Source organism: Sander vitreus, chromosome 21 (assembly GCF_031162955.1).
Source record: "Sander vitreus isolate 19-12246 chromosome 21, sanVit1, whole genome shotgun sequence".
NCBI lineage: Eukaryota > Metazoa > Chordata > Actinopteri > Perciformes > Percidae > Sander > Sander vitreus.
Genome location: NC_135875.1, coordinates 9,802,918 through 9,820,180, shown reverse-complemented (window position 1 = coordinate 9,820,180; position 17,263 = coordinate 9,802,918). Strand labels below are relative to the sequence as shown.

The window sequence follows — 17,263 nt, the reverse complement described above, 5'->3', positions numbered from 1 at the left end:
TGTTTGTTTGTTTGTTTAAACCTACTCATGAAGAGCATCAAGACAGGCAGGTTGAATTTATCTTGTGCTTACTTAATAGTTTTATCAAGAACGTTAATACCTATGCTTAATACACAACCATAGCGAAGAGTTTGTGAATCGCACAAGGGGCACTTGAAGGCAGCATTGGGACGTAGAAGGAAATCCGGTTCAGTTTGTGTTTTGTCGCCTGCCCTTTCTTTAACTGTCTATGAGTATGCCAATGTTGTTCCTGTGAGTATCCCACAGCTTTTGTAATAAGTCATGGCTGCACCGTTGGTCAGGATTTTCTCAAAGGTGAGACTGAATAATATTGTCACAGTAGCATTTGCCGGATTTCTGCACTTATTTTAATATATTTTCCTCTATATCAATGCTAGAGTATCCGGGAATTCTTATCCATTATAACAGGCAGCTAACGCGAGCATGAAACGAACTTAGTTATAACTTGTAACGTTATCGTAAACTCGGCAGTAGCTGATCAGTGCAAGAAGTGATTAAACTTAATGGTGAATGATGCCCAGCTTGACCGTCTAGCACTATTTTTTAACGTGTGCATTCACCCAAATACGCAGATAGGCATTCCCACTGTTGTCTGTCCTGTTTTCAGTCATGTAGACAGATATCTCGACCATGGGGTGCATGCCAGGCTGGATGGAGGAGCAGGTCCACCACTCCTGCCCCAGATACGGCCTCAGACCACCCAGCTGGGCTGCTCTTTCCTCCCCTTCAAACATATTCAGAGGAGGAGAGCATGATGAGGGAAGCAGGTGAGTTGGACATCTTCCCAGGGGGAAATTCCTCTGTTACCGCAGTTTAGAGTATAAGAATAGATAAAAAGCAAATATACAATACGTATCAACAATGTGCAATACTTATTAACAGTAACTTAAATGTGTGATGACACGTGTGAGGAAGACATAGTCCAAAATCAAATGCAAATTTTACTGTAAGGTTATAGTGCAGTTAGAATAAAAGGTGCAAGAGTCCAGGATGAGAGTGTCTGTATCAGTCTTTAGTCTGTTAGTGGGAAGCGTGAGACTTGACTGGTTTACAGTGAGATTATGTTCAACTGCTGCTGACAGCTGAAGACAAAAAATCCTAAAACACTAATCATATGTCTTGTTCCTTGACAGTTAAAAAATATGCACAAGAGCGCATTGCTCCGTTTGTGTCAAAGATGGATGAAAATTCTGCCATGGACGAGGAAGTGCTCAAATCTCTCTTTGAACAGGGTGTATGTAATTCATTTATTTATTACACTAAAGTCAGTGTCTATCTTCTATCAGTAGTGACTTTGATATTGAATTTGTTTTTGTTTTTTTTACAGCTCATGGGCATTGAGATTGAGCCAGAGTACAACGGCACTGGCTCCACATTCTTCTCCTCAATTCTGGTCATTGAGGAGCTGGCGAAGGTGGACCCCTCTGTGGCTGTGCTCTGTGACATCCAGAACACACTGATCAACACACTGTTTGCCAAACTGGGTACAGCAGCTCAGAAAGAGCAGTACCTGAGCCGACTGTCAACTGACATGGTGAGCAATTTGACAAACTGTCTCTCAGTGTATGGCATAAAAGACTACATTGCTAGTGTGACATAGATACCAAATTGCAATCTGAAGATGAAAACAGCTATGACAGAAAGATGGTGTTAGATGACCAACCACATAATACTGTAGTAATAGTAATAAGGATTTATGAATGTTTTTATTGAATGCCCTGTGACTGATTCTTCTGTGTATACAAATACTCAGTGAAATGACAAGTGAAGTGATACTAGATCTCTGGACTGTTCGTGTATATTCTGCACTGTATTTACTGTGATGCGTTCCTGCACTTCCTTATATACCTGTGTCATGTCACACAGATTGGAAGCTTCTGCCTCTCTGAAGCAGAGTCGGGGAGTGATGCCTTCTCTCTGAAGACGCGTGCTGAAAAACACAAGGACTATTACATCATCAATGGATCCAAGATGTGGATCAGCAATGCAGAGCATGCAGGTGTTTTCCTGGTGATGGCCAATGTAGACCCCTCTGCTGTGAGTAACTACTCATCTTTCTATTCTTGTTCGGCCAAAAAAAGATCAACAACATACTCAATTATTTATAGTATTTCTCTTTCTCTAGGAATCCTATTGTTAAAAAAATACCTCATCTCATCATCTTGCATCACAAAGATGGTTTGCAATAAATCAAATTTTTCCTGTTTTCTTATATTTGCAATTCAGCTGCCAAATACCGTAAATATGTAATCCAAAATGGCAACATCAGAAATTCTAAACCCCAAAAATTGTCTCTCAAACTCAGTCTCAACAAAGGTGTGCCTCTATCATGTAGAAATGTAAAGACAAACTCGTTTTTCGATTGACAGGGATACAGAGGCATCACATGCTTCATCGTGGACCGGGACACAGAGGGACTTGAGATTTGCAAGAAGGAGAACAAGCTCGGCCTGCGTGCGTCCTCCACCTGCCCTCTTAACTTTGACAATGTCAAGGTACTACCAAACGGCTTGTACAGCACCGGACCAGTATGAAACAAATGCACACTGTGGCTACAAACATTCTGCTTTATATTGTAGGTACCGGAGAAGAACATTTTGGGAGAGGCTGGTCAGGGGTACAAGTATGCTATCGGAATGTTGAATGAGGGCAGGATTGGAATTGCCGCTCAGGTAAACCATCATTATTTAAATGATATACTTAAAACAAGTTAAATGTGCTCTATTCAAGATTACAAAGTGTGAACTGGAAATGTTGCATGTGCTAACTTCTTGTCTCTGTGTGTTTCAGATGCTTGGGCTGGCACAGGGTTGCTTCGACCACACTATTCCTTACACCAGACAGAGAGTGCAGTTTGGAAAACGCATCTTTGACTTCCAGGTTAAAACACAATAGACTCCACTCTTTCACATATCACATGTGTGATTATTCACATTATTCTGGTGGCCAGTGTTTTGTTCAATGGGTTCTAATATCGTTATGGTACTCTGTGCTTTCCAGGGCATGCAGCACCAAATAGCCCACGTAGCAACACAGATTGAAGCCGGCCGGCTGCTGACATACAACGCTGCTCGTCTGAAGGAAGCTGGGAGACCTTTCATTAAGGAGGCCTGCATGGCGAAATACTTCACTGCAGAGGTGAGCTTCCTGATTCACTGACTACACTTCAACACAAGGATGGTGTTGCAGAGGGTTTTGAAAATGTATTTCTAGGATATATTTTGATCATCAGGGTTATCTGTTTTTTTTATGCTTTATGTTGTCCTGCTAGCGAAATCACGAATCCCACCATGGCCACGCCAAGACCCGCCCTACGAAGCAGCTCGATTGGTTGGGGTTAGGCATTTGATCTCGAGTGGTTAAGGTTAGGATAGCCAATTGGTCAGGGGATAGGACCTGAACAAATGGGGTTACGTTACCTCGCGTAAGCATGGACGCCTGGCCAATAAATGCTATTGAAGGGCAGGTCTTGGCGTGGCCATAGTGGGATTCGTAATATCGCGTCCTGCTATCTGGGCAAGGAAGCTCCTGTAAAGAAGATATTTACAGTCTTGGTGAAACACCTTCCTGGTCATTATAATATCTGTTATGTTTTATTTTCCTCAGGTTGCAACCCTAACCACATCGAAATGCATCGAATGGATGGGAGGGGTAGGCTTTACCAAAGACTACCCCATAGAGAAATACTACAGAGACTGTAAAATTGGTGAGCATGACTGGACAAATGAGCACCACTAGACAAATATTAACTTGTTGGCACACTGTTTGTTAGATAGTTTTCCTGAGAGCTTGCAGAGCTGGTTTAGGTAACTGTGACTAAAGCTACAATGTGGGAAAAGGACACAACTCTTAAGGGCTGCAGGAAGGTCAGGCATAGCTGTTTGTGATTGGACCAGAGTGGGGCGGAGAGAAGGGCTGATAGCAGTGGCTGTAATCGGACTCTGCAGGAATTCCCCCCCCCCGTTGAGGTGTGTCATTATACCAACACACAGCCAAGGAAGCTGCCAGGGCAAAATGTCACTTTTCCTGTCATCACCACCATTTTGGCTCCCCAGTTCTTCTTCTTCTATACTGAGCTGCATAATGAACCCCCTTGTCTTCTGATAGCGAAAGCTGCAGGTTAATGTACTGTGCAGGGGAATTTGACAAAAAATGACCTTGTTTTGTACAGCAGGAATTCATTCCAATGCTTTGTTTTGTCTCCATGCACAGGTACCATTTATGAGGGCACAACAAATGTCCAGTTATCCACTATCGCCAAGTTCATTGATAAGGAGTATGATCACTGAAACTATCTGACCGGAGCCTGATGGATTGCACTCTGCTGTGTTTCACTCCACATTCTTCTTCCCAAATGACTTTGGGGGAATGCATTGCTGTAGATCTGCTTTTGTGTTTCTAGGGTTTTGTTGCAGTTATAGATGTTTGTTCTCGATATCACCAATTTTGACTCTTGTTAAGTAGTTTGCACTACTGATGTTACTGATGTTGTGGTTACATTTCCCCAGCTTTAGGGTTAAAGTTGCTCTGGGGCAGTAATATTTTTTTTCCATTTGCTCTCCATCAGACCATTCCGAAAGTCTATAAGACGGTGTTTGTCATATGTAGAGCTCTACCACTTCCCTCTTGTCCATATTTCTTGTTTTAGGTGTAACCTAATTGGAGAGGGCTGGAGCCTGGACATTAAATATCGGACATGAGGCGCCAGAATTAGGGAAAGCGAGCCAGCAGATTCCACAAAAAAGGGACTTTATTGACTTTATTATATGAACTTCCTATTTAACTTCGTCAAGTGGTGGGTCTGTATTAGTTACACAAACAGAGAAAAATGTATGACATAAAAGATCAGTACCATGTATTTACTCATCTTAAATATTCTTAATTATCTAACTAAAATTCTCTTTGGCTATGAACAAAGTTAGATAATAACAAACACAAACAATACATCAGTTAAACACTGGAATCCGTCATAAATGGAAGGCAAACTGATACACCTTAAAGAATATATCACTTTTAGACACTTAGCAAGCGTAATGGAACACAGGTCTGGTTGGTGGAAGAGAAAACAGAGCAATGGCCCCCTCCTAGTTATAAGAGCACTGATTCAGAGCAGATGAGTTCACCTAACTGATTCAAGACATTACAAGTGGGCTCATTGCTCGTCCCAGAGCTCAACAGGAAACACTTCTTCTGTTTATTGCGATATGGTGATGAATCATGTCAGCATAACATAACTGATCCATATGGTGCAATATGAGAATTTTGAAAGATATTGTTTGGTATTGTCTTTGTATGTTTCGGTGCCTTCAGAGTCTGCTATCACTCGGCTCAATAACTTAAAAGTGTGTCTTCTTCGCAGGATACTCTCAAATAGGTGAATTGTAACATTTCCCTCACTTATATGTACATTTCCTTTTCACATCATATGAAGAAATTCTCTGTATTGAGCGATCTGTCAATAACTATATAATATTAATAAATGTGAAGTGTGCTGTAGTGCAATCAACCCTCTTTCTTTGGTGTGACTGAGGCAGATTAATACCAAGTTGTGTCACTAGATGGCAGCCTTCTCCAGAGTGACAGCAGCACTACTGAGTAGAGGCAGCTTCTCATTAAGAGAACAGTCAGTTACCATGTCATTTCACAGCCTGTCACCTCTAATGATATTTTATATCAATTTAATTATGCTGGTGCTTCAGATAAAAAGAGCCTGTCTTGCATAATTGACTCACTGATCCTTTTTCAGGTGAGATTGATTACATTTCCGCAGCCTACATGTGCTGTGTAAAATGAGGTCTCTTGTTTTACACAACACAGACAAGCTGTGTCCAAGTATACAGACCTGTAATAGCCATTACCCATGATGAGCCCTTGTAAAAATGAATCTCGCAAGGTATCTGTTTGACAAAAAGCCATTAATCACTGACAGTACTTAATATTTATTAACAGGGATGGAAACGGTCTGATTCATACCCACTGCAATGGTAGATATTGACACTATTGATGCCAAATACGTAGACGTTCAGATACCTGTGAAGTGAATGGATAACAGCGTTTTCATACACTCTTACCATACTAGATTGTATAATTTTTCATTACATTGATTATATCTTATTTTAACAGGGAAATAACAAAGCTGTCTTTCTCTTTGGTGTCCTGAAAACTATAGTCTTTAACACTATACACAGAGAAGAGAGCAGAGAAAAGTGAACTGGTCTATAAAAGAAATACTGACAAATATGTAAAGATACCTTCTGTTGATAAAATATTTTCCAACAGGAGCTAAAAGTGTCCAATTTTCCTTTTTTGTAATCACTCCGCTTACAAAAAAAACTAAATGTTGTCTAACCTAATTCTGTTAAGTATTGTTTGTAACCATTCATTTATACTGACTATAGATATATAGATTTTTTATTGATCCCAAAAATGGGCAATTACAGGTCACCTGTTGACACCAGATCAAACACAACAGTTGTTCTGATATTTTACAACAAAATATAAAGTATCATTCAGGCATGGGGATCTGACATGAGTAGAGTCTGTCTATTATGTGTGATGTAGATATAAACATGAACATGAGAGGTTCAAAATGAAGACCGACAAAACAACATGTTACTAACGAGATCAGCATCATGTTTTGCCCAGACATTACTAACGACATTTTTAACAACAAATTTGAAACACAGGCCTGCTTTTTGCATCATTGATTGAGTGTACTTAGTTTCCCCTTCTGATGCACTCTGACTTGTTCCATCCATTGTTCAAGCCTCTGTTTAATGAACATAATCTGATGAAAACTGCTATCTGCTTTTCACTTTGCATTGGCAAACACAGCTCAACTAGCCTCTTTCTCCGCCCCCATCTTTAACACAGCTATGAGACCTCTAATTATGCAGGGATTCAAGTAGCTTTTCACAAAACACAGTGTTGTCCTTTAGAGCTGGAGAGCGCTCCGTGAGCTAAAAGGACAAGCTGCATGTTTGTAGGTTGAGCAAATTCAATTGGTTTGATTGGTTCTCTGCATCTGCTTCAAGTCTGGTATAAATGATGAATCTTAAATGCATCCCATGGTGTTACCATGGTGTACTAATACGTCTAAGCCAAATGTTACCAAAACAATCTATATCCACAGGCTGTGGGTTTTGTGCGTTTGCTTTAGGATTCTCTAAGCGATGTACAAGCACATTGCAGTTGGCTTCAAAAATTCCTCATACCTCTCCCTGGTGAAGTCTCAAACATATAGTTCCCTAAATATTAAGAGAAAAACGGTTTAACTCAATCTCCCTCCTGTTCATTTTGTGTCTTTATCTATCTAATTTTCATCTAATCTGACCACACTTGATCATATGAATGTCTCATTACACATACAAATATAATTTGCTGCTTCCAAGCACCAGTGTTATTATAATATGTGACAGAAACAAGACTTGTGTCATCCTCATGCATTACATCACCTGCTGTCCCTCTGGGTTTGCAGGCTTTTGTACAAAGCTGATTTGAAAAGCCTTTATCACAGTGGTAAGCATTCATTTTGATGTCTGCCTGTAGCACTTCCTGACTAATAAAATTACATTGAAGTCACTGAGCTCTGGTACAGGAGATGTGCAGGTACATATTGCGTTCCTGTTACACACAGGTGGAACAGAGGATATTTGACTTAACCGATGAATGAGGTTGATCCTCAGCAGGTCACTTCAACCTGTTCAAAGACAACATCAACAGGTGCAGTCAAAAAAACAAAATGTTCAATCATCTTTTTTAATAATTTGTCTTTATTGTGCTGTAAGGAATACAAATTCTTTAAGGTCGAAATCGACTATTTTTTATTAGAGTTTTATGTGTTTTGGGTGCCTTACATTATTGCGGAAAATATGCGTAATTTGCGCAATATTTGTGCCAAGGCCAAGCTGCTCACAGCTTCACGTTGAGGTGTGATAATCCCTGGACCGTTTATTCAATTTAGTGACAGGTGATTGCGGCTCGTGCACGCCCCAAAAACCCCGGGACATTCTCCTCTTTAATCTAATTGGATGATAAGTGGGTGCGTACTGTTGAGCCCGAAGCCAAAACGCTCGCGCGGCCTTTTTTCTTTGGAGTCTATTCTCGTCACAGCCCCTCGCGGTTTCATCTCAAATCCCATTTGCTGTTGTACCTGCCCAATAGCAGAGACCGAGCGCGTTTTAAGTGGGATGGCATTTTTGTATTTCATCATTACAATCCAGCGCAAGTTTGACGCAGTGATCTGAGCTTTCGGTCTGATCATCCTCAGGAGCTGATTCTCTCTCTCTCTCTCTCTCTCTCTCTCTCTCTCTCTCGCTCTCTCTCTTTCTCTCGTATAGTTTTAACAGACATAAAACCAGATTATCTTTTTCAGGTATTTCCCCTAGATAAGTTTTGATGGTGATCCACATCGGACAGCAGGCTAAACGGTGATGGCAGACTCTGATGCGCAAGAGACTCGCCAACCTGCAAAAGACTCTCCCTTCTCCATAAAGAACCTGCTAAACATCGAAGACAAACCCACAAAGCCCAAAAGCTTCCTCGGCTCATCCAAAGCAGTGTTTGAAGCCAGCTTCTTCTCTCGGTTTGGTGACTTGTCTTTCCCTCGATTTGAGTTGCCCACACAGAGAATTGGACTATCAGCGCAATATTTGGAGAGAGCGTCTACCTGGTGGTACCCATACTCGCTCGGGACTCATCTGAGGACTGGAGGTAAATATTATTAACTTTGACTCTGCTGGTAAAAAATAATAATAATCTGAATTTAGATAATGCTTTTACAGTAAAAGGCCTATGTTATATCTTGAAGGGATGGGTAATAAGGGATTTGAAATATACCCCGAATTATGAGGAATTATGCCCCTAAACTCTATTAAATGAGTATTTTAACAATAAAGAAAAACGCATATTTCACCAATAAACTGAATGTCTGAATCAATTAAAATACAGATCATTGCCAGTTTAGATCACACGTTTGTTGGCTTAGATAAAATTTGAATACAGTATATATTTTTCCTGCAGGGTCTGAGAAGGCCAAGCTGAGGGAAGCATCCCCGGCACCGGACAGGCGCTCACCGGATCTCCAAAAAAGTGACCAAGATGCCAGAGAGGAAAGCGCCGATGACGATGTCGCGCTGGAGGAAAGCGACTCGGAAGAGCCAAAGAAAGAAAAAGACCAGGAGGACGACTGGAGGAGGAAAACGGACGAGCTGGACTCCGAGAGGAAGCCCTGTCGGAAGAAGAAGACGCGCACAGTGTTTTCCAGGAGTCAGGTATTCCAGCTCGAGTCCACCTTCGACATAAAGCGCTACCTAAGCAGCTCGGAGAGGGCCGGCCTGGCCGCGTCCCTGCACCTGACAGAGACGCAGGTCAAAATCTGGTTTCAGAACCGGAGGAATAAGTGGAAAAGGCAGTTGGCCGCGGAGCTGGAGGCGGCCAACCTCAGCCATGCTGCGGCGCAGAGGATTGTGCGGGTTCCCATACTTTACCACGAGAACGGAGCCCCAGAAACGACCGGGGGCCCCGTTGCAAACTCACCGGGCAGCCAGTCACTCCTGTCTTTTCCCCACCACATGTACTATTCCCACCCGGTCCCATTGCTGAGGCCTGTTTAACACTGACTGTGTCATGATGCGCTGTACATACTGTATGTTTTTAAATGAGAGTGACCTTCAAGAATAACATTTTGTAAATTTTGTAGATTCAATGGACACAATGTTACACACATTATTATTATTATTATTATTATTATTATTATTATTATTATTATTATTATTATTATATAATCATCCTTTATCCTGCTGAAGCGTCCTTGAGCAAGTCACTACGGCTCCATATGGTGTTACAGGAGGGACAAAGCAATTATTATTATTGGTGAAATTGTTATATGCTCAAAAGTGGGTGAATATATTTAAATGTATTCAAAAAATAACTTGTTTTGAACAGGGTTGACTATCCATATGTATTTTACAGAGATTTGTGTCAGTGTTTGTAGCAAAACGTGGAATTTGATTTTTTGATATTTTCCAATATTGTGCAATAATTTTGGCTTCACATTAGGCTACCAGCCTTTGTCACCTATAGTTCACTTTTTCAGAAAAAACAAAACAAAACATTTTTCTCTTTGTAATAGTGAGGACAATCATGTGATCCTTAAAACAATCCCCGAAAAACTGCAGGTGTTTTGCCGGTAATTTAAAAGCCATGCAAGAGCCAAAAATAGCCTCTGTTTTTGTGTATGTTTTTTCTCTGATGTTGTTATTGAAATTATGTATATTATTATGGTCTTACACTCAGTAAAGATTTCGTTCCAAAAAGAAATGTGTCTTTATATAGCCTATGTTTCAAACATTTGTGAGGATGGAGTGATCTTTTTAAATTTTTGAAACGAGGTTAAGGCACATTGGGGGTCTGCAGAGATCGTGCTCTCCAAAATTAAATATTAAAATTGGATAATTTTAACAGTTAATTAATGATGGCTGTCATTTTTAATCTGATAATTTGATACATTTTGCGCAATGGTAGCCTAATTTTAAACATCATTTAAGGAACCATTATCCTGGAATTTTGAAAGTGTTTTAGGCCTATAGACTATTTGACTACACACTAACACTTCTTCTTTAAATAATCAATAGCTAACTGTGCAAAACGATAGATTAGCCCATAGTCACAATTACACGGCAAAATCAAGGGATGAGATGGTCTAGGAGTCGTTACATTTTCCCAAATGTTAACGATTTGATATTATGTTAAGGAGGCTGATTTATTAAATAAGCTTATTTTTCTTTTCTTTTGTTGGAGTCTGAGAAAAGCACTAGGCAGACTGTGAGGGCCTAGGCTATTGGACCTATGTGGGCAAAGTTCTTCTCAAACCACAAAAAATAATATTAAGGCTACAGATAAAGTAGGCTATATCATACAATGTCATAGTCTTGTTCAATATCACCAGTCGACTTGATGACAAATCCCTTTATACTCTTATTGTAAGGTTTTCCTATAGTTTGTAGTAGGCAACATTAATCTCACTGTGGGCTGATGTGTATTTATTTTAAATTGGTGTATTATAGCGTTTTTATTTTTTATGTATCTATCCATCTATCTATCTATCTATCTAGAGAGAGAGAGAGAGAGAGAGAGAGAGAGAGAGAGAGAAAGAGAGAGAGAGAGAGACCGACCTGTGTCTCGTGATCTGCGTTGAGACTACGGAAATGGGTTGAATCAACCAATCTTATCGCAGGCGGGAATTTGAACATTCGTCTCAACCAATCACCATCCACTATTCACTGGAGCATCGGATTCGGCGGCGCTTGTGGATACGCAGCCACATTGCTTTGTAGCATATCTCCACGTTATATATTCTGTATTTTTTTGTTAACCAAGGCATAATAATTAGGTTCGTTAAAGAAAAAAATCAGTCGCGCCCAGAAGGACACCAACCCGAAGCGGTAAGTAAAGTGAAATGGCTAACACCAGGGTTTGTAACGTTAGCTGCGTTATATTTGCTGTTACAAGCTAACGTTAGCGTTAGCAAACACCGGGGGTAGTAGAAGTGGGCTTAGTGTAGTTGCTGGATGTAACGTTAACGGAACAAGTCGTGTTGTCAGCTTGAAAAAGAACAAATGATCGAAAACACACAAAGTAAAGGTATTCCACCAGCCCTCGCAATAGAAAACCATGTTATTCAGCTTGTATGTTAGCAAGCTAAGTACGGTGGCTAACGTTAGTTTAATTAGCTAGCTAGCTAGCTAATCCACAGGTACTGTCAGTGAGCTAATTTAGCTAACGTTAATAACAAGCTGGAAAGCCAGTGATCCACCAGTAACGTTACATTATGCCAATAACGTTACGTTATGCCAGTAACGTAAGCTTAAGGGTTAAAATCAGAAAGCCGTTTATTGCCACAGTTAGTGTAACCATAGACATGTATATGAGTGGAACTACATGGAATTTGCCTTGGTGAGGGTTACTCCCTGGGAAAACGTACGTTAGTTTTGAGAGATGTTTTCAGACAGAAAAAACTGCATGACACCCATGTTTCATAAGTCAATGAAGTGAACGTGATCTAATGTGGCAAGGTTTTAGAAAACACGTTTTTCATCAGAGATGAGGAGGGAGCCACTTGCTATTACAAACGTGTGTTATGGTTTTAATCTAACATTATGACTGTTAAAGTAATTGAATGTGAGTCTTGAACATTTAGCAGTCAATAATCCTGTCTATAATCCAATAATAATAGCCACGAATTTGTTTTGCCAGTGGCAGCAGTGGTTTAGTTTCAGCTCATCTGGTTTTGGATGGTATTATACCAATAATATAGAGGGGATGAACACAATAACAATATATGTAGGAATTCAATGTTATGTATCTGCAACAATTGTTGCTTTCCTGAACCATATTATGTAAATAACTGTTTCAGCCATGTCAAAGAGGTGTTGCTTAAACTCTATGGACATTTTTGGAGCTCTAGTTTGTGCTGGTGTTGAACTAGAGTGCACATTATTTTAAGGTTTTTATGTTGCTGTGTCCATATTGTTTGTATTGAAGTATAGTTATATTTGAACATGTCATTTATGCATAAATTAGACTCATTAAAGTCACCTTGGAGCATCACTTTGTCTCTAATTTCAGACCTATGATATGTTTCCTTTTTTGCAGATGACGGGCTCAAACGAGTACAAGCTAAACCAGGGACCAGAGGACGGCATCTCTGCTGTCAAGTTCAGCCCCAGCACAGCCCAGTTCCTGCTGGTTTCTTCCTGGGACTGCACTGTTCGTCTCTTTGATGTCACAGCCAACACCATGCGGATGAAATACCAGCACACAGCTCCAGTTTTGGACTGTGCTTTTTATGTAGGTCACAGATTTTTTTATTTTTCCTTGTCAAAGCCTGGAAGTCTGCTGCACACATAACATTCCTCTTTTACTTGCAGGACCCAACACATTCTTGGAGTGGAGGTTTAGATGCACAATTAAAAACTCACGATTTGAACACAGACCAAGGTATGTCACAAACCTGCTAACTAAGTACTAATAAAAGGTTTCAGGCAGTATTACCTAAACCTGTCGCAGATTTTCATAACTGTGCAATTTTTTTCCCTGTATGTGTTTTTTTATGCTGCTCTTTCAAATTATCCTTAAACAGATACAATAGTTGGAACGCATGATGCTGCCATTCGTTGTGTGGAATACTGCCCAGAGGTTAATGTCATGGTAACGGGTAGCTGGGACAGATCAGTTCGGCTCTGGGACCCAAGGACGCCCTGCAATGCTGGCACATTTACCCAGCCTGAAAAGGTAGAGCAAAAGAGACCCAGTATAGTCAGACAATTTATTAAAGCAGGGTTCATATGTTTTGAAAAAAACCTGGAAAAGTTATGGAATTTGAAAAATGCAAATTCCAGGCCTGGAAAGGTTTTGGAAACCTAAAAAGACCCAGAAAGTTTTGGAAAAGTCATGGAATTTTTTTTAAACACAGCATAATATGTGATTAATAAATGTATTTCATGTCGTCTTAACCTCAACGTTCTATTCGGGGCGCGATATTACGAATCCCACTATGAACCACATAAATTATCATTCATTTTATTGTTAAACCTCTAAGGGGAAAACTTTAACACAGATTTGTATTCTTATTGTATAATGTCGACTGACATTTTCAGGAAAACATAGTCATGGAAATTTGCCGAAAAGTATTGGTTAAAATGCGCATGAATCCTGTAAAGGTGTACATTATTTCCTGAGTGACTTTCCTGCAGGAACACCATTACAAAAAAAAGAAGCTTTTTGCTTAAATCAAGGTGTTTTCAAGAACAGCTATGACTGGTGCACAAAGAGGTAGCCATGAAGATCCACTGATTCTGAGAAAGTACTGTAATTGATGGATTTTGGCCTGAATATATATATACAGGGAATTGTAGACCTTGTCATTTTGTTTACTAGTCAACTAGTTGCATATTACTTTGGTGAAGGTGTTCATTTTGACAGGTGTTTGACTTGTTACATGTGTTTGTATAGGTGTCAAGTAAGACCTTTGCTAGGGTTGTGTCTCAGTTTTTTTTCTCATCTTGTCTCTTGTCTTTGTGAAAGGTGTATACCCTCTCTGTGGCTGGAGATAGGCTGATCGTTGGCACAGCTGGAAGACGAGTCCTGGTGTGGGATTTGAGGAACATGGGCTACGTACAGCAAAGAAGAGAGTCCAGTCTCAAGTATCAGACGCGCTGCATTAGAGCCTTCCCCAACAAACAGGTACACTTTAAATTAGAATAAACTTTTTTTTTTTATATCAATTAAAGTGTGTACAGTTCTGCTGAAAGATACAGACACTGTGTTCATGAAAAGAAGTCGGATAGTAACTGAATATTTTCTGTCTTGGCTCCAGGGCTACGTCTTGAGTTCAATCGAGGGACGTGTAGCTGTGGAGTACCTGGACCCGAGCCAGGAGGTCCAGAAGAAGAAGTATGCCTTCAAATGCCACAGGCTGAAGGAGGAGGGAATTGAGTTTGTTTACCCCGTCAATGCCATCTCGTTCCACAGTATTCATAACACCTTTGCCACAGGTATGACTGGCTAGTTAGTACTTGACAAAAGACAACGTTGGTTTCGTCTTCCATTTACCGTGGTTTGTTTTTTGTAATAGGGCAAAGCTCATAGATTTTTCCAATAACATTTAGCATTGAGCTGCCAAGGTTGCATGAGGAACACTCAGTTATTATAGATCCATATCTCAGCAGGAACACGGCCTGAATCTTTTGTGGTTAACCTTGAGCCTCTCCTTCTTCCAGGTGGCTCAGACGGCTTTGTAAACATCTGGGACCCGTTCAACAAGAAGCGCCTGTGTCAGTTCCACAGGTACCCGACCAGCATCGCCTCACTGGCGTTCAATAACGACGGCACCATGCTTGCAATCGCCTCCTCCTACATGCACGAGAGGGGAGACATCAGCCACCCCGAAGACGCCATCTTCATCCGCCAAGTCACGGATGCTGAGACGAAACCCAAGTGAGTCTTCCTCACCTCTTGCGTCCTCAGTATGACTGAATCATATATGCAGCTGCATTTACAAGGAGCACGTCCAGCTGCAGCACACGCCGATCTGTATCTCTGCCTGTCCACTTTTCAATATCCGACAGTTGAAAGATAGACAGATGAGACCTTGAAAAAAACAGTTTGTGTATCTATGCTGTGGTAAACATACACTCAATGACCAGACAAATGGAAACCTGCTGTACAATGTAATGCAATCCACAACAATAGTCCTGTAATAAATACTATCTTTGTGAAACTAAATCCATGTTTGACCAGGAACTATAGTAATACCTATTTTTAAAATGTTTGTATGGAGTATATGGTATGAAATGGACTCAAAACAGTAACACAATGTTGGTTAAATGGTTTTCACTCAAATTGTGGCGGTTGACTTGAATTTCCAAGAATGTTTAGGATGAATTTTGTTGTAATGTCCGAATAAAATGTTCCCACTTATGTCACAATAGCGACTTTGGACTAAATTACCTTCTTTTTCCTGATCCAAGTGTAATAAACTGCTAAAAACATCTGTTTTTGCAGATTTTTGTTTTACTCAGACTGTGTTGAACCTAACAGTATGAAACATTCAGTGAATGGGATATCACTTGTCTCCCATGCATTAGTTCAGTGATTGCTCCTGAGTTGATTGTATCCGTTCTCTCCTGTTTTTTGGTTTACAGGTCAACCTAAGTCCGCCTTGGAATGGTTCCCTCTGCGTATGAAGCCTTTTATCACATTTGGGTTATCTGCTGGCATCCAGTGTGTACCATTACCATATTGTTTGCTTTCATTTCTTTCCATTCCAATTTTTTTTTCTTTCTTGTAAGTAATTTATGTGATAACCTTTCTCTTCTTTTGTGTCTCTTGTTAAATATTTCTTTGTTTCATGTATGTTATGATAACCAGCTGTTTTCTTGACTAAAATGTATTTTGTATACACCTTTTTTTTTTAGACATTTCTACGTGGTCATTTTGGAGTCATCAACTATGTATCGTTGGTTTTAAATTTGTTGACTGACTCTAGTTACTTCTCACTTCACTTAAGCTGTCCTTGAATCAGTCTTGTAAAACTGATAGGAGTTTGACACTTTTACGCAATAATAAAACCACTTGTATCTCAAGTTTTGTCACATGTACAACCTGCGAACGGAATCCTGAGAAATGCTAGAAATGTGTCGGGGCAGAAGAGGCTGTTCTCTTGATGTGGTGAGGGAAAGCGATGATACGCTCATCTTGCCGAGGGCTCCACTTGCCCCCAGACGGTGACCTGTGTGGATAGACATCAGAGGTCTACGGCCTAAACCAGATTTGGCTTTATTATTGGGGGAAATTGGGAGAAAAAACTAAACCAAACTCGATGATCCGTCTGCATCTGTTAGGAGGAGGGCGAAGGCACACGCTAAAATAAAATGATCATGATGCTCAATTCTAGATTTTTTTAATGGTGTATTATCAGTTGAGTACACTGGGTTGTAATTTCAGGTTTATCAGGCCGAAGTACTATCCATCTTGATGGCGTTACTGTGTGATTGAATTGTTTTTAACTTGTTTATTGAGAAGTCTTTACAGAGAAAGAACGTTTAATGCATAAACATTGAACTAAGTTATTATAATAGAAAATACAAATGTAATGGCAGAGATCTTTCAGTGGGCCAACAACTTTTTCATCATTATCGCTGAATTGATCTGCTGCTGCTGTTACACTGCTGATGGAGTCGGATGCGACACAGACCTTTTTAATGCAGTATTCAGCATTATATGAATGAGAACAGTGAACGCAGAGCAGTGCCCTGCAAAAGTCTAAGCAATGTCTTTTTTTTCCCCCCCTCAGTTCAGATTTTCAATTGTAACTAATGTAATTTCTGCAGCCCTTCAGCCAAAGCAGCAGAGAAGATATAGATGTCAATTATTCTATTTAAGAGCTCCAATTTTTTCTAATGGGTCTATCTGCTTCTGCGGTATCCTGGAAATGATTAGTTCGGATTGGTAAATTATGTAACTAATTCCCATGATTGTTGATAATGAGTCCATCTCTGACGTTAGATTATGACTGCAGCTTAATATGAAATGGCATTCATTTTGGGACATAATTACAGCCCATAAAGTGGAGAATGGCCGGGGGTTTGTTGTTGGGTCTACAGTGAATTACCTTGTTTACTGTAATCTTTGGCTTCCGCCAAATTGGAAAATTGATTTCTTTGAGTGTGCATTAAAATGG

General features: G+C 40.2%; 3 protein-coding genes across 4 annotated transcripts; all 3 read left to right on the top strand.

Moving 5' to 3' along the window:
* Window positions 1–191: 191 nt before the first annotated feature.
* On the top strand, window positions 192–5,523 carry acadsb (acyl-CoA dehydrogenase short/branched chain). The gene is made up of 11 exons (XM_078278741.1): window positions 192–315; window positions 629–788; window positions 1,155–1,255; window positions 1,349–1,555; window positions 1,888–2,058; window positions 2,391–2,516; window positions 2,601–2,693; window positions 2,812–2,901; window positions 3,022–3,159; window positions 3,628–3,727; window positions 4,234–5,523. Exons 1-11 carry the CDS (start codon window positions 283–285, stop codon window positions 4,308–4,310), a joined length of 1,296 nt encoding a protein of 431 aa, XP_078134867.1. The 5' UTR covers window positions 192–282; the 3' UTR covers window positions 4,311–5,523.
* A 2,720-nt stretch (window positions 5,524–8,243) lies between these two features.
* hmx3b (H6 family homeobox 3b) lies at window positions 8,244–10,326 on the top strand. The gene is made up of 2 exons (XM_078279302.1): window positions 8,244–8,733; window positions 9,043–10,326. Exons 1-2 carry the CDS (start codon window positions 8,454–8,456, stop codon window positions 9,633–9,635), a joined length of 873 nt encoding a protein of 290 aa, XP_078135428.1. The 5' UTR covers window positions 8,244–8,453; the 3' UTR covers window positions 9,636–10,326.
* A 975-nt stretch (window positions 10,327–11,301) lies between these two features.
* On the top strand, window positions 11,302–16,166 carry bub3 (BUB3 mitotic checkpoint protein). 2 transcript variants are annotated; one of them, XM_078279560.1, is made up of 8 exons: window positions 11,302–11,465; window positions 12,676–12,870; window positions 12,951–13,020; window positions 13,163–13,314; window positions 14,107–14,265; window positions 14,399–14,576; window positions 14,802–15,018; window positions 15,726–16,166. In XM_078279560.1, exons 2-8 carry the CDS (start codon window positions 12,676–12,678, stop codon window positions 15,733–15,735), a joined length of 981 nt encoding a protein of 326 aa, XP_078135686.1. In that variant the 5' UTR covers window positions 11,302–11,465; the 3' UTR covers window positions 15,736–16,166. The 2 variants fall into 2 exon arrangements, with proteins under 2 accessions (XP_078135686.1, XP_078135687.1); XM_078279561.1 differs by lacking the exon at window positions 11,302–11,465 and adding an exon at window positions 11,580–11,664.
* The last annotated feature ends 1,097 nt before the right edge of the window (window positions 16,167–17,263 follow it).

What these genes read in the sequence shown, in the direction of transcription:
- hmx3b (XM_078279302.1), top strand. Translation starts at nt 8,454, where the DNA reads ATGGCAGACTCTGATGCGCAAGAGACTCGCCAACCTGCAAAAGACTCT. An exon ending in GACTCATCTGAGGACTGGAG is followed by an intron (nt 8,734 to 9,042) that starts GTAAATATTATT and finishes TTTTTCCTGCAG; the next exon opens with GGTCTGAGAAGGCCAAGCTG.
- bub3 (XM_078279560.1), top strand. Translation starts at nt 12,676, where the DNA reads ATGACGGGCTCAAACGAGTACAAGCTAAACCAGGGACCAGAGGACGGC. An exon ending in TTTTGGACTGTGCTTTTTAT is followed by an intron (nt 12,871 to 12,950) that starts GTAGGTCACAGA and finishes TTTTACTTGCAG; the next exon opens with GACCCAACACATTCTTGGAG. An exon ending in TCATAACACCTTTGCCACAG is followed by an intron (nt 14,577 to 14,801) that starts GTATGACTGGCT and finishes TCCTTCTTCCAG; the next exon opens with GTGGCTCAGACGGCTTTGTA.
- acadsb (XM_078278741.1), top strand. Translation starts at nt 283, where the DNA reads ATGGCTGCACCGTTGGTCAGGATTTTCTCAAAG. An exon ending in TGGTCAGGATTTTCTCAAAG is followed by an intron (nt 316 to 628) that starts GTGAGACTGAAT and finishes TCCTGTTTTCAG; the next exon opens with TCATGTAGACAGATATCTCG. An exon ending in CTACAGAGACTGTAAAATTG is followed by an intron (nt 3,728 to 4,233) that starts GTGAGCATGACT and finishes CTCCATGCACAG; the next exon opens with GTACCATTTATGAGGGCACA.